General features: G+C 34.3%; 1 protein-coding gene across 1 annotated transcript in view; it reads right to left on the bottom strand.

Annotated features, from left to right (window-relative positions):
• Positions 1-3,173: 3,173 nt before the first annotated feature.
• ANTXR2 (ANTXR cell adhesion molecule 2) overlaps positions 3,174-17,725 on the bottom strand; it is a 133,710-nt gene continuing 119,158 nt past the window's right edge. The window contains exon 17 of the mRNA XM_010983350.3: positions 3,174-5,159. Coding sequence (XP_010981652.1) covers positions 5,121-5,159 — 39 coding nt within the window. The 3' untranslated portion in view covers positions 3,174-5,120. The remainder of the gene's footprint in view (positions 5,160-17,725) is intronic.

The following is a 17,725-nucleotide window of genomic DNA, read 5'->3' on the forward strand; positions in this document are numbered from 1 at the left end:
TAACTCAGTGTCTTTAACCAAATCTAAAATGCACATTTTAATAATTTTTACAACTTATTTTGGGTTATCCATTGACACTTATAATCTTGAAAATATAATTCACCCAAGGTACAAATAACTTTACAGTAATTAGAAGACAATGTCAAGGGTCTATATTTTTTAAACTCTCACTTTCATAGTTATCTTTTACAATATGACAATGGTGACTTTGGAAAAGTCAGCAATTCTAACACAGTACCTATCCTAAACTGTGTTCAAATTACTCAATAAAATGTTTTCCAATGAATACTTGCTATGGGAAACATACGCATAGTTATTGTCAATTAAGTTCCCCCAGCCCCCAATTTTGACTTAGAAGAGAAGAGTTCAACGATTTAACTGTCTGTAGGGTACAAAGTACCTCACTCACTAAAACTGGTGGCATAAACAGCTCGTAACAATTTCTGTATATCTTTATATATGCCTTTGAGACACTTACTAAGACTGTAAAGTCTGAGTGAAATACATGGATAAACTTTCCAGTATTTTACTCATCTTTTGAGAGGTTTCATTAGATATAAACTTTATTATCAGTTGCCTCTTCAACAAATTATAGTTATAAGAAATTAACTGAGAAATTACTCTATCATGGCTAATTATCAAATTATGTACTATGGTTCAATGTCTTTCTTGTAACTAAAAGGCGGTTTACAGAGCTAATATTACCATGCTCTACGAATAAAGCCAGTCATTAAATATATGAGATGCATAAATACCAAAGCCTCCAATATGACTATATTCACAAAAATGTTGTCAGAGCTGGAAGGAACTTGAGATACCTCCAGCCCACCCATCTCCAGTCTATGGTTGAGGAGCTGATCTGTTCAATTTCAGCAAGCTGGTTGTGGCTATGTCTAAGGTCGAGGCTCTCTACCATCAGATTCTTAAACTAAGACAATTTGAAGTGCCTTACTCTGAGTCAACCTCCATCTCTCTGTGTCTGTCTCTCTTTCACACACACACACACACACACACCCCTTAATATAGCTCTTGCAAAGCAATCTGAACAAGCACATTTTAATATAAATTTTCATGTTATACTGTGTACTTGCTTATCAGCATTTCTTTTGGCAGAAGAGCACAAAAATAAAGTGTTAAAAAAAACTAGCACAGGGCTTGCTTCATTATGAGCGAAATTTTTCTTTCTTTTGTCAAATTGACTGAATTAGACCCTAGTGAGGGTAGAAATATACCAAAATTAAAGTGTTCTCAGAAATAAGCCATAGAGATTCACTCAGTGAACTAGTAATCTAACTCTGAGACTACAATACATGGCTGCACCCACTTCATACCTGCAGACAGACAACATTCTCCAGCCTTACCAGCCTGTTTCTTTCCTTAAAACATACAACAGATGTTCCAGTTATTCTAGGAGTATATATTTTCTTTCCTGTTAAGATAAAGAATGTATATATGTGCCTCCTGTGCACATACACCCACCAAAACTTTCCAGTAGCAATAAAACACTAATAAACTTCCTACAGTAATGTGATGCTGTACAAAATCTAGCAAAAGTTAACCACAAGGTTTCATGATGAAGGAGGAAGTTACAATGTTTACAATATTTGTAAATGTGACCTGGTTATATTTTGCCTTCTTAAAATCAAAAAGAAAGGTATATAAGCTGATCAATCAAAAAATATATTAGACACCTTCTTGGCGGTAATATAAACTGTTTTGATTTATAAAAAAATAAACTAATAAATTGCCTCTGAGCAGTAAATAATGGTCAGTGCTATTTAGATAATAAAGTTAAGTTCACGGAGATACCCAGATCTTGTATTCAGTAAGGATTTATTAGAAAAACAAATATTGAATAATTTATGATTTAGAGTAAAATTCAGGAAAAACAGAAGCAATTTCTTCCCTAACAATTTAAAATATAGGAGGTTTAAACCTTACGTACTTCTGCCAAAATAGTAATAATCCATAGATGACAGATGCTGCTCCCTACTTAATGGAAGGCCTCAAATTTTACTCTGCATCTCATTGGGAAGGAAATACAAAAATTTAAAATAGAATTAACTTGGGGAAAGGCATCAGTGCTGCAACTCTTAGCACCAAATGTTTTTTCTTGGAGCACCAAATGCTTTAAGGAAAACATTCCAAGTATCAAAGTTTTCAGATAGATAAATATTTATGGATCAAATCCATAAAGAACAGACATTGTTATGAAATATATATAGATGCCTTCAAAACTTTCTTTCCAGGCAGAGTAGACACATAAGTTAGGAGTCATTTCCCACTTAATTGTTTTTGCAACCTTATGCGACACAAATGGATTATGGATAAAGACTTAACTCGTTTATTCAGAGGAAGTAGATCTTGACTGACATTATGTCCAAAAAATTAAACAGGGACTGTTTCTCTCTATAAAATATAAAATATGATTAAACTTATAGAAATGGTTTTATTTTACCCTTCTATTTGCCTGTTTGAAAGGTGTGGATGTTTAGACCTTTGATGAGAAAAGAGAACTCTTCAAAGCAAATTCTTCTCTATTTGTTAGTTAGCATAATCAGAGAAAATCGTAGCATAGATCTGGTTCGTATCTTGAAGAGCAATAAAATTCCACCTGTCTTTGAACTTTATGAATGGTACTTTTTTAGTCTGCATAAAGACCATTACCTCTCTCTCTTCACTGAGAGCTCTTCATAGTGGGGTTAGAACTGGCAATCCATTTTCATTACAATCTATGGAAATCTATTTTGCCATTTAAGGGCAGAGGTCTACTGACATTGCTCATGTAACAAAACAAAAGTGTCATACCAATGCCATATGATACTAGGCCGATTCAAAGTAACGGCCAAATAAACAAGCCTTAGCTTCTGTAGTATCCTTGATGCTCTTAAATACCGTGTAGGGGTTTGTGGTGATGAGAAATGAGGTGCTAACTTAAGAAAACAGCAGTAGGCCCGGCCCCAGATGCAGTGTAGAACCAAGGTCTGCGAGAACTCAATGGATACATACCCGGCTCCCAAGTCACACTTGTACATGTGCATAATCACTACCAACAGGATCAGATGTGAACATAAGGGACATTTCTGTCCCTGAAACTAAGCAAGACAATTATATATTCAACCAAACCAAACGAGGCTTGAGTTTATGTAGGCTGAAAGAAAACGGTAGCAGAGGCACAGGTAAAATTTTATTTATGAATACACAGACACATGACGTTGGATCCAGCCAGCCAGTGACATAAATAAACTTGAGCAAAAGATTCAAGCTAGAGGATATATATGTATACCTATCTATCTATCTATCTATCTATCTGTCTGTCTATCTATCTGTCTATCTATCTATAAAAATGTGTGTGTGTGTGTGTGTGTGTGTGTGTGTGTAAAGCTTCTTGGAGCAGTGCCACAAATCTGGACACCAACCATCAGAATCACTCCTGTCCTTTGAAATTTCCCTTAAGAGCACAATGCGGGTAATTATACTGGGATGCTCCAAATCGCTGTTTCCAACTTGTGCACTCACATGCCCGCCAAACATGAAATGTTCGCCTTCTCCCTTCCAACGTGATGGTTGTTGAACTTATTTTTAGTGTCATTTGATAAGCCTTTGTGCTCGCAGAGAGACATCCCACTGACCCAGCCACTGGTCATTGTCTATACCAGTTCACATCAAACAGGCGCGCTTTGTCAGGTTTCCAGTCGAATATCCATTTCGCATCTGAAGTACAGTATCGAAAGTGACTAGATCATTTGAGCTTTTTTCTTCAGCTGCTGCCTTCTTCCTCCCCCACAGTGTTTCCGCTCACGCTAACATAATTTGGCATCCTCGACGTGACACGATGGTGGTGTTTCTAAAAAATATTATAATACATACATTTTCGATGCTTTGTGGTGGTCGACCCTCCTGAAAATTTAATTGATGAATTGATGAGAAGTCTTTTTTCTTTCCTCTACTGAATCACAACCAAGGTAGAGTGCCCCTCAAAATCCAAGTAATGCGCATACAGTAATAGGTCACTCAATGTCAAAAGGCATAAAAAAGATGAGCAAAATCTTCACAGGCTGCTGCTTGCTGTTGCCTTTAATTATATTAATTAAACTTTGAAATTTTCATGCAAAGAGAGTTGCTGGCTTGTGACGCTGAAGAGCCCTTGGAGACTGGAGGAAGAAAAAACCCTGAGCGGAAGCTTTGTGGTTACTGCTTCCTTTAAATTAAAAGCAAAACAAACTCGTAGGTGTGTTTACAGATATTAATGCTTTATGCACTACTAAGCCCTAAACATAGAAAGAGGGTAAATCTGCCGATCGACCATGATTTGACAAGTCCTCAAATCACGAGTCCCTTAAACTCCACTCAAGATCTCTGGTTAAAGGCTGTCTTCCCGTGGAATAACGCTCTATTAATTTTCTTCTTTTCCCAAGTGCATAATGAAAGAAAGGTGTCTTCAAAAACTAGAGGGCAAAATCTTGCTTGCTACCAATACCTTGAGGCATCCTGTCTACATTTTGTCATGCGTGTGCACTTTTCAGTGTTAGAATGACGAGATTTTCCAGTCAGAAGGTTCCCGTAGGCACACTGTGATAGGGGACCTGGAAGGAGTCTGTGCTCTGACACAGCTATCAGGCAGTGGATGCCTTTATTTGCTTAGCCTGGTGGGATATTTCATACTCTGCCTGTGGCTAACAACCTTGCTATGTAAAAACACAAGTGCCATGGTTCCGTGTAAAACACTCTTTTCTCCATTAAAGATCCACCACGGCCAGTTGTTTTATGGTCTCCATTCTGATATCATCTTCATGCTTTTGTTACTGCTTTTCCCTCCTCCACACATTCAAATGGACTTTCTTGTGTAAACCGCAGCGTGTAGGTTACAGTTCCTCTTTATTTTCAATGTCCTGAATCATGAGTTACCCCTAGGTTTCATCAACGCCGGGTAGATGGCAGAACAAACGTTTGAAAATGTTTGGTGCAAGCAAAGCAAAAGGCAGAGAAAATATTTCCTGACTGACAGGAGTAAAGCTGCTCTTCCAAAAACTTCTGAAATGCACTTTTTTTTCGTTTGGTTGGAAATTGGCATTGTGAAGATTTACATCTTCGTACCTCCCGGTCTCCCTGCTTTCCTTTTACTGAGACGGAACTCGGGAGAAGTTTATGCACCGGCCCTAGGAAAGAAACAAATCCTTATTGAAATACTGATGTAATTATATATATATAAAAGCATAAGAACACTTACTTTCCTACTAGAATATAATAAATGATTACCCGAGGTAAGGTCAATGTTCAGATGAGACTTGAAGTTCTAAGTATTTTTTTCCTTGGGTCAAAGAATGATGGTTCATTCAGATCTTTTCCACAGAACATTCATGTACACAATGGTATGGTAAAATTAGAGTTAAAAAAACACTATGGAAAACAGAACTATTTAAAGTACAGCACTACAACAGTGGAAAAAGAGAGAACATGGAGAAAATAGAAGAGAGATCTAAAGAGGAAAAGATAGAAAAGGAATAATCAAGAAAAAAAGAAACTACTGGCCAAAGGACACTTTTATTCAGTATTCTACTAGGCATCTTAATCCCAGGGCATTATTTCATGCTAACTGCTACCAACCACTTACCAGAATATTCTAAAATCAAGGCAACACACCCTGGTTGCAAGACGCTGTGGCTAAGTGTTTGTGGCCCTCCGACTACTATTCGGTACCATCTTAAAAAACCCATCAATGTAATGCTAATTATATTTAAGATCAAGAACGTTTGGGCTGCCACTGATAAACATGGCAAGCAGTCTATGCCAGAACATAGCAAAAGCAGAGCAATTGTTACTTGCAGGAAATGGGATATGACAAGGTTTACAGGTCTGTTATATCCTCATGTTTATAATGTCTATACAATAAAGGTATGTTATCTAAGTAACAAGTAAACAATATAAAATAGCTTGAGCATAAAACTCATCAATTAATAGTATAGAAAAGAAAATATTAGTAATAGTGATTATTTTTCTGAGAGTATTTCACTTTAATGACAAATAATACAAGTTCTGAAAATTTTTTTAAAGTTAATTGAATGGCTTAATAAGAAACAATTCAATGTAACCTAAATATACAGAAATACACATAGAGACATAATTTTAACACTTTATATAGAGGTTAATACTCATTATCAGGTAATAGGACTATATAGTCCATAAAATAAACCACTAAAATTGTAAGATACTACAAATAGATGAACACAAGGTTTCTGATAGCAAAAGTTAGAATAAATGTGTAATATTATGCTTATGTTATATTTTACAAAATAATTCAATAACTTTGATTCAGGTGGCATAAATATTTAAAGGATAATGTAACATGTAATATTATGTTATAAATAATAATTATTACTATTAAGAAATAACATTTTCTCTATATTTTTGAATTTTTAATTAAATATTTTTAAAAATAATTTTCTTGACTTAAAATTATGCTCTAATCTGAATTATGGGTAAAATCAAAATATATTTTTGTTGTGATGCTTTAGGTAAACACTCACATTATTTATTTAATTAGGCAATCATAACAACCAATTTGAATTTGGTATCACGCCATATAAGTCAGTAGGTCATAAATTTCAACAATAACAACATATAGTCAATATAAAATTGAAATAAATTAGTATCTTAGGACTGCATTAGTTTAAAAATGAACTATGAATGTATTCCATTCTTTTGCCTTGGGAATATAGAATTCCTTGGATGCAATGAAGTAATTGTTACATTTATTGATTTTTTTATAACATAATAGATTAGGAGTAAAATTTCTTAAATATTAAAAAAAATTAAGGCTAGGCAGAACAAATATAATTTAATTACTGACTTTAGATTCTAGTCAAATACATTTAAAGTACATTAATTTCAAAACTGTGATAAATCAGATAATGACTGATGAGGTTATAGTTTACCTTCTCAATATGTTAAACAATCAGTTAGGCAAATTAACTATAAACAAGATTACTATTGGCATGTTGACCAACTTAAACTGTAGCATATTAGAAGGGCATTTAAATATTAATAATTGACATCATTGTATTATGATCTTGTTATGATATTTTGTTTGCCTAATAAAAATTATGGCTTAAAAAGAGTAAAACTGCCTACCTTTTAAAGCGTACTATCATATGCAGCTTACATCAAACAAACTACCTAACTAGTGATCTCCTGTAGCAAGAAAAGAACTCTCAAGCATTACTAGTGAAAGTATAAACTGGCAAAAACTGTATAATAAGCAACACATGTAATAATAGTTTTTAAAAGCTTATATTCCTTAATTTAGTCATTTCATGTTGAGGATCCAGCCCAATAAAATATCTAGACAAAAGTTTCAAAATATTTACCATGGGATTTTTTATAATATGAAAAATATAATCAGTCAACTTATATTTATTTCTGTCTGACAATCAGAGAATAACTAAATAAATTATGATTCACCTATGTAACTAAATATTATGTAGCCACTAAAATAGAAAAAATTAAAAAAATTTAAAGATGAAGGGAAATGATAATAAGACATAGGGAAATGCCAACTTGTATATGGACATAACTATAATTATGCAATATATATCTAAAGAGTAAAAGACAAGATGAACAGACTGCACGAACATGCTATGAGTAGTAGAACTGCATATGATTTCTTACATTCTATTTTATACCTTTTCTGTATATTCATATATTTGATGGTTTGAAAAAGTAGTTTTCAAATAGTAAATTCAATCAGCAAAATATAGTTATATGTTTAAACGTCAGCCCATGAACCTGCTGACTACTCACTCTTAGGAATCGCCACCAACTACCAACTATGCCAAAATTTTTCAGCATTCAGTGTTCCCAAAGGTCAACTCATTTACTCATCTCTAGGTTTTTACAGTTACTACCCTGGTGAACCCATGTGAACACAGCTCTACTCAAGAGTGCATGGGTGTGGCAGAAGCCAATGATGAATAAGTGTGATAATTCACAGTCAGCATTTTCATTCTAAGAGTTTTCATAAAATGCCTTTTCAAGCATTAGTCCAGGTCACAATCAGCAGTCTATTTTAAAAAACGTTTGTGTGTGTGTGTGTGCACACATGGCCTGCCTCAAGTCCTGTGTACACTGGAGTCCATTATATTTAAATAAGAATATAAGGGGAGCTCTTTAATTTTCATACAACATCAGACTTTCTAAAGACACACATAGTATCTCGGGTGTGTGTATATATATATATATACACACACATGTATCTCCATTCCATCAATAGAGTATTTATACCTCAGGCACTTATCAATAAAAATTCTGGAATCCTTTCTCCCCAGATCAGTTAGCAAAACTATCTTTGAGAGTGAGGTCCTAAGTGAAATGCCAGCCATCAGTTTCTGTAGGTCAGTGCATTTTTTATACCGCAGTCCATGAAGTCCTGTGGGTTCTACGAGATGCGTCAGGAATGGAATGCTGCACGAGAATGGAGCAAGGAGGCCACTGCAAGCCTCTCAATCCTAATCCAACCCAAGGAGCTGAACTCTCACCTACCCTTTAAAATTGCAATTCAGTATAAGATTTTGTTTTTGTTTACACTAAAAACGTAGTTTGATAACTATTACTCAAGCTATTCATACCTATGTTAAGTCTGGTCGCCAGTAAACTATCATTATATCTGGGCTTGGTTTCTTTACCTCTCTTTAGAAATGCCTCCCTAAACAAATCTAGGACATTTCAGTATTATCCCTTCATATTGAGCCCACATAAATTTTGGTCATATAGAGAGAATTCTGCATTTTGGGAAGTTGCTGTTGAGGATGCTGATATGAAGGGAGTAATTCTTGGAGTTCAGAGCTAGCTAGGAAAAAACTTGTCACTTCTGGTAAGCTCACGTGCTTCTCCTATTAAATAATGACAATTACATAACTCAGCCTTTCTCTTTGTGCCTTGACTTTCAAAAAGCTCAGGTTTACATCATGCCCTAAAAGCACTGCTACCTTTAGTGTACATTTTCTGGTATAGCTATATCTTAACTTTGGCCTATGATTATTTCTTAATTTATTCTGAAGTTTTATATATATAGTTTTCTCAATTTTTTTTAGAAGTAGATTAGAGATAAGTAAATGTAAATTAATATGTTTCTGTCTTAATTTTCTTAATCATAAAGACTCCATATTCATCAGAACCTTTAAAATTCTCCAATAAATATATTAACCTCAACATCTATCTACCTTATACAAAAGATCCCAACATGTCTAACTCTCTTCTTCCTTGCCTTTTCTTATTCTGGTAGAACTTACTGAACTACTGTGCAGAAAGCTGATGTCAAATGATTATTCCTTTGATTTTAATCTTCACTAAGTTAACATAGATAATATGAATTTGAAATTTATACACACAAGCATGCTGAAACTATGTTATTCCAAAAAAAAAAAAAATCCTGAAAGTTCTTCTGTAGGAATAAATCCCCTAGTTCTAAAGACTAAAAGCTTAAATTCATTTTCTTTGACTGCTAGGAAAAATAAGCATAATACGATTCTTTATAAACTAGAAATGTTTTTATATCCCAATTCATCTCTTACAGCAGAGCTCTGTGCAGAAGTTTTATTCCATTACCCACTTTCTCTCAGTATAGGAAGAAACAGGATGTACCCAAAATAAATCACCAGTAGAACTCTGGTCATAACAAAAGCTAAACTCACAATTAGAATCTGTCAACTTCAACTTTGCTTAAGTGATTTTCAGGCAACATCAAGTATCTGTTAGAGTAAGAAGTTCACTGATGTTTCATTATTGGCAATTCCTTCTCTTGGGTCTCATAATAAGTAGGAGTGGAAAGTTGATGCTCAGAATAAAAATGTCCACTGCTTTGTTACTGTTCTGCAATTAACTAAACCAGGACATAAAAATAAGACAACAGTAGGAACTAATATATTTGCCGTTGGTTAAGTATACAGACTCCAACTCTGTTGCAATATTTGAAAACTGATTTCACCCACTGATTTTCACCGTGACCAGCAAGAGCAGCATTAACCAGAGCAAATGCCACATTTCCCATCTCTTGAGCATTAAAATTCTGCTGGCATTAACACCTGTGAGCTCCTTTACTAGCTATCTGCACAGGGTATATTTCACTGCTATAACCGTTATAGCATTACGCTCACCTCATAAATATCCATTGACAAGCTGAAGCATACAACTGCACTTTAGTTTAGACTTTTCAAACACAGATAGCTGAGTTATTTATACCTCTACTCCAAACAAGAGTTTACTAAACCTTCTTGCTTTGTGCAACAGTAAACAAGTGATTCAAATTTTAAATTGTACTCAAAGCACAGATAAACAAAGGAACAGACACACAAGACAATTCAAGAGGTTCAGGAAATCACAAATATCAGGAAAAATGCTGACTTGAGAACACAATAGGCTTTTTGAGTGAAGATTTCCTGTAGCAACTGGATGTACAGAGTGAAGAGTAGGCATCTACTATTCTCTCTCTCTCTCTGAAGGTCAGAACTTCCTGAAAGGTTTACTTCATTTTTTTGTTTAGTAAAAGGGCAAGTTACTGGTCCTTACATATTTAATATTAATAATATAATAAGACCACATTCAACTATCAGCAATATATATATACACACAGCATACATATATACATACACATACACTCATAACGAGAGAGAAAGACAAAGAGAGATATATATACACACATATATAATAAATAAAATAAGCTGTGTTATCTTCTACTTTAAATAAAACTGAATGATTTTGAGCTGAAATATAAGTTTCATATACTTTTTTCTAATGGAAGCTCAATCTATAAATGTCCCATTTTACAGCAGAGACAACACACCACATGGATGTTCAGTTGATGTCGTGAAGGGAAGTACTGAGTTTGCCTGATAAATTCATCTCCAAAATTTTTTCTCTTCATTCTGTTATGGCATCTGCAAAATTCTAGTGACTCTACACATACTGTTAACATTTAATTTGCAAATATCTATGTATCTTTATTTTTCTTGAGAGTCAGGCACACAGTTTGCAGTTAATGAAACATTTAACCCATACCTCATAATAGTAAGATATGATGGCTAAAATAGCGTTCACTAAGAGCAAGGCAGAACCCTGCCAAAATTTGGAGACATAGCAAGAAAGCAAAGAGAGATCCCCACATAGTACATGACATTGTCTGTAAAAGCAAAGCAGTAGTCAACCGAAAGCTAGGGAGAAAAGCAGGAGAGTGCTGAAATAATTCCCTTTTCAAAGACACCTAGGGCCTTCCTAAGGGAAAGGAAGCAGCCCACTGACGGTTGAAAGTTTGGGGAATGGGAAGAGGAATAAGAAAAATAGGCCTGAGGGGCCCAGAGCCTTTTGGAAACACATGGCAGTAGCCTGCTGAAACCTGAGTGCAGAACTGAGAAAGATCCCTCCGAGGCTCATGGGGCCTTCGAGAGTGCGAGGAATAGGGCCAGTCAAAGGCTGCAGGCAGAGAATCAATACGTGAACAGGCCTCTCCAGGTACAGAAAGTAGCAGCTGGTGGAGACAGAGGACGTATGGTCTCGGCAGCTGGAGAGCAAAGAGAACTCCACTGCAACCCCAGAAGCTCACAGGTGAGCTAGAGTGAGAGAGAGGGAGGGAAAGGGAAAGCGAAAGGGAAAGACAGAGAGCTCTGCTAAAGGGAAACCCCTGACCCTGTCCTCAAAATTTTGGAAGCCAGCAGTGAACTAAAAATAACTAAGATGGCAACAAACCAAGACCCTGCTCAACCACAGATTAGCAACATGACAGTGGAAGTATATATATGTTTCTAGAGGTAAATATTATCTAGGTTATTCTATTTTTATGACAGTGTCCAGCATAAAATTACAAATTATGGTACACACAAAGAAGCAGGACAATATGACCATAATCAATGGGAATACAGTTAATATAGGCAAATCTACAGCTAACAGACAAGGGCTTTAAAGTAACTACAATAAAAATATTAAAAGTTCTAATGAGAAAGGTGGATTTTAGCAGGAATATGGAAACTCTCATTAAGAACAAAATGGAAAAACTAGAGACAAAAATTGTACTATCAGATATAAAGAACATTTTGATTTATATAAAAATAGACAGGACATACAAGAAGAAAAACTCACTGAACCTGAAGGTAGGATTATAGAAATTGCTCAAATTGAAAAACAAAGAGAAAAAAATAACTAAAGAGAATCTGAGACCAGTGGGACAATATATATCTAATGGTCCGTCACATGAGTAATTGGTGTCCCAGTAGAGAGAAGAAAGAGAGGGGAAGAAAGATTTGAAAAAAAAAAATAATGGTTAAGAATTTCCTAGACTTGATGAAAGGCATAAACCTTCAAATCAAAGAAAATTTGTGACCTTTAAGCAGGATAAACATATGGAAAACCTTATCAAGAACATATAATAAAACTTATGAAAACCAGAGAATATCATAAGAGTATACCTGCTTTGTCCCTCATTATCCTTTAGCCCAAGACATCCTATGCAGAGAAAACAGCTCTAAGCATGACAGCCAACTTTTTACCAGAAACAATGTAAAACACAAGACAGTGGAACTCTCAAAAATGCTGTATGGGGACGAAAAGAGTCAACCTAAATTTCCATATCCTGAGAAAATACCACTCAAGAATGTAAGGAAAATAGACATATTAAGACAAGCAAAAGCTAGAACACTCCCTTACACCATATACAAAAATCAACTCAAAATGGATGAAAGACTTAAACATAAGACAAGATACAATAAACCTCCTAGAGGAAAACATAGGCAAAACATTATCTGACATACATTTAAAAAATTTTCTCCTAGAAGAAATAAAAGCAAGAATAAACAAATGGGACCTAATGAAACTTACAAGCTTCTGCACAGCAAAGGAAACCAGAAATAAAACAAGAAGAAAACCTATGGAATGGGAGAAAATTTTTGCAAGTGAAACCGACAAAGGCTTGATCTCCAGAATATATAAGCAGCTCATACGACTCAATAAGAAAAAAATAAACAACCCAATCCAAAAATGGGCAGAAGACCTAAACAAGCAATTCTCCAAGGAAGACATACAAATGAGCAAAAAGCACATGAAAAAATGCTCAATATCACTAATTATCAGAGAAATGCAAATCAAAACTACAATGAGGTATCACCTCACACCAGTCAGAATGGCCGTCATTCAAAAATCCACAAATGACAAATGCTGGAGAGGCTGTGGAGAAAGGGGAACCCTCCTACACTGCTGGTGGGAATGCAGTTTGGTGCAGCCACTATGGAAAACAGTGTGGAGATTCCTCAAAAGACTAGGAATAGACTTACCATATGACCCAGGAATCCCACTCCTGGGCTTGTATCCAGAAGGAAATCTACTTCAGGATGACACCTGCACCCCAATGTTCATAGCAGCACTATTTACAATAGCCAAAACATGGAAACACCATCAACAGGTGACTGGATAAAGAAGAAGTGGTATATTTATACAATGGAATACTACTCAGCCATAAAAACCGACAACATAATGCCATTTACAGCAACATGGAGGCTCCTGGAGAATGTCATTCTAAGTGAAGTAAGCCAGAAAGAGAAAGAAAAATACCATATGAGATCACTCATATGTGGAATCTAAAAAACAAAAACAAAAACAAACAAACAAAAACAAAGCGTAAATAAAGGACAGAAATAGACTCACAGACAGAGAATACAGACTTGTGGTTACCAGGGGGGTGGAGGGTGGGAAGGGATAGACTGGGATTTCAAAATTGTAGAATAGACTACACTGTATAGCACAGGGAAATATACACAAAATATTATGATAACTCACAGAGAAAAAAATGTGACAATGAGTGTGTATATGTCCATGAATAACTGAAAAATTGTGCTGAACACTGGAATTTGACACAACATTGTAAAATGATTATAAATCAATAAAAAATGTTAAAAAAAAGAATCATTCCTTTAATGTTAAAAAAAAAAAAAAAAGACAAGCAAAACCTGACATAATTTATCTGCAACAGACTTCAACAACCACGAGTGCTAAATGAAATTCTTGAAACTGGAGGAAAAGACACTATATGGAAGTCTAGGTGTGCAGGAAGAAATAAAAAGAAACAGGAGTAAACATATGCACAAACACAGAATCTAAATACATAAAATAAATAAAATTTCTTTATGACTATTGATTACTTAGCACTAAACTAATAATATCGTATTATTAAATTCATAACTTTTCTAGAAGTACCATATATGACAATAGGAGCACATAGAGATAGAGGGGGAAATGGAAATTAGGCCACAGTAGTGTTTATATATTATTTTTAACTAGTATACTATTATTTGATTGTAGATTGTGAGAAGTTAAAGAAGCTTTATCTCTAAAGCAACCACTGAAAAACAGCAGAGAGATACAGCTTTAAAAGAAAATAAGGAGATGGAATGGATTACAAAAAAAATTATATTAATCCAAAAGAAGGCAAAAAAAAAAAAAAAAAGAAAGAAACAGATGAACAAAGAATGGGTAGGACAAATAGAAATAATATAGTAGACACAAGAACTGGAAATAAACTGAAACAAATAAACTGGATACATAACCAAATTTACATAAGAAATGATTTCAAGTAACTTAACACAGTATTTTGCTTGTATAGCAATAACAGAATATAATCCAGGGATAAACAGACCAGCAAAAAGTTTATTTCATTCATTAGCCTTAATTTTACTAATACCCATTTCATTATTAATTTGCAGATATATATATCTAAATATATATATAAAAAAAATAGGATAGAGCAAATAAGTATTTTAATATTGGTAAGGCCAAGATTTTTCATGTAAGAGAAAAGAGGTACAAAGTATATATTCAAAAATATTAAGTAACATCTTTTAATGCTAAATTAGAATTGAAACTATACCATTAACTCATGATTTTTTAAAACTGTTGAGTTTCCTAGCTCCACCTGCTGAAAATGCTGAGAAGCAATGAAAACCCAATAACAATTAGCACCCTTAGTATCCAAATATGTTCTCTAAATACCATAATCTATCTAAAACATCTAAGGCTCCTTGGAGTTGAATGGTTCACTCCAGTTTTGAAATAGAAAAAGTAAAAGATGTGTCTGAGACATACTGTGCCCAAACTAAAGAAATTTATCAAAGACTAATGTAAGCCATGTCAAAAATATAAAATAATCACTATGATGAATCAGGCTTTTATAACATGGTTTCTCTGATCTATCTTGGCATCACAAACAGAACAGTTGATGTGATGCATTACAAAGTGCACAGCACCACTTGCGAATAATCTATGCCAAAAGAAAAGGGTGACTCTCAATCAGAAAGGGGGTACAGAATGTCAGTATATATGAGCATGTGTGTTGGGGACCAGTGCTGGAGGAGTTGTAATATCATAGAGATTTTCAGGTGGCACTTGAGCAGAGATTCTAAGGAAGTCAGTGAAACTTCCTATGGGGAAGAATAATTCTAGTAGAGAAAATAACAAATTCAAAGGCCCTGGGGTGAAAATGTCTTTGGCATATCTGTAGAAAAGTAAGATCGCATGGCAGGAACAGGCTGAGCGATGAAGAAAGTGAGAGATGAGGGCAGAGAGGAAGCAGAGACCATCTGAAGCCTTGAGGCAGCAACTGTTATAAATTCTCTTTTAAGGGCCAAGTTACTAGTTATACAAAGTTAACACCTGGATCCCTTCTCATCTCTTTTACAAAGCAGACTGAGCTAAGATATAAAGTGATTTATTTTTCAAAGTTCTTAAGACTAACATTCTCTCTCTCTCCCACATACACTCAACAGACAATATCAGAATAAAGTACACAAACTCCAACCATTATGTCAAATAATGGCTAAATGAAAACTCAGTCCATATTTAAATGATGCATTTAGATAAATGTTAGACAAATCCAAATGAAAGGTATAATATATCACCACTATTCAATCAGGTGGAAAACAGAATAAATTAATTTACTCAGTGTGGAAGAATGTGGCATGAAAATGATAATTTTCACCTGAGTGTTTCTAGACTTAAAACTTTAACCTCAGTTGTTAACATCACAGAGCAAAAATTTTACATGCAACTCATATATTTTTTCCTAGAAAATTAGTCACTTAGATAATTTGTTTATCTTATCAAACTGCTTTTGGCACATTTAAAGAGAAATCTTGAATGCTTATACATCATTATCACTGAAAAATATTTATTGGGAGATTTTGCTAATGTACATGATCCTAGGAATGCAATGATTTATCCCTAGCTATGTTTAGGTTTTAAGAGTTAAATCCTCACTTTTGGGACTCTAAAACAGTGTATGTTGTTCCAGGTTGAAATTTAATAACTAAGAATGTGTTGATGAATTCAGGCTATACGTGATTCATACAAATTTTCATTAGCTGCCCCTACTTAAAAGTATCCACAGCTCTTTGGGTCATCTGTCAGACAGCTAAATTCCCAGCTAATCTGAGACTAAGAACAGTCATTTAACAGGATCTTTCAAAGAAAAACAAATTTTAAAAACCACTTTAGGTTTTAAAAATTAATACTTGATGGATAATACCAATTAAAAAACTTTAAAGAAATGTACAGTTTTTAAAGTTTCACTTTGAAGGGAAATTATAGGCTACTTTCTAGATTGTAAATTAAAATTTTTTATTAAAAATCTTCCTAAAGCTTTAGCTGGAAAATTAGTTACTATGATGCTGTTTTCCTTCAGTACAGCAAGTATTTAGTGAACTCATTCCAGGCATTCAGTCCTAATAGAAGACATATGTATGTATTCAATTTTTGGACAACAAATTTATGCTTTAGGTTTTTTTTTTATTACATTTGGGAAAACAATTTTAAACAATTGCTGAAGTCATATTTATATTTAATAAAGCATCCAAATCCCTAAAGTCAGGATTTAATTTTGAATATTTATTATAGACTAGTATTTAGATGTATGATATAAAATGATATATGCTTTTATATAACACATAAGTAATGTGGATTAAAATTCTTCACATTACACTTCTACATCTTAAACTGCTACAGCAGCAACCAAATGATTACATTTATTGCTAAATTTATACCAAGGAGAACAAAACTTCAAGCAGCACCTTAAATCGTGGATACTAAAATTAGGCTGTTGACAGCATGAAGACTATCCCTGCTTTTATATGCAGATGCAAGTCTGAACAAGCCTTTCATATGTAGCCACGGGGATTTATATTGCAAAGATAGATGCCACTGTGACCCAGGTGTCACTTCGCTTATCAATGAGTATACAATGGCACTTAATGAGAATTCTTTGCTCATAGCGTGCAGAGAAACTAAACATGAATTTTGTCCCTTGACCAATACAGGCATTCCTACCCTAAATAACATTATCAACTAACAAGACTGACTCTTAAAATAATTGTGGTAATATTAAACCATATCTGGAGACACAATTAATTTCCCTCAAATGGAAAGAATAAAATCTCAAAGTTTAAACATTTATACACAGATAAGCATATAGACACATTCAAATAAGTAAAAAACATGATTGTGACAGTGTTTGAGAGAACGAATTACCTACTCATATGTAATAAGTTACCTCTGTTTGCAAAGGACAGTTTGCTTCTTCCTGCATAGAACTCAAAAATGCTGAAGACACATACATTTAAGAGTCAAATAACTAAAAGTGATTGGCTTTGATTAAATCTCCATTTGATTGTCTACATGTAATTATTCAACATAAATCCTA

This window comes from Camelus dromedarius, chromosome 1 (assembly GCF_036321535.1).
Source record: "Camelus dromedarius isolate mCamDro1 chromosome 1, mCamDro1.pat, whole genome shotgun sequence".
NCBI classification, from domain to species: domain Eukaryota; kingdom Metazoa; phylum Chordata; class Mammalia; order Artiodactyla; family Camelidae; genus Camelus; species Camelus dromedarius.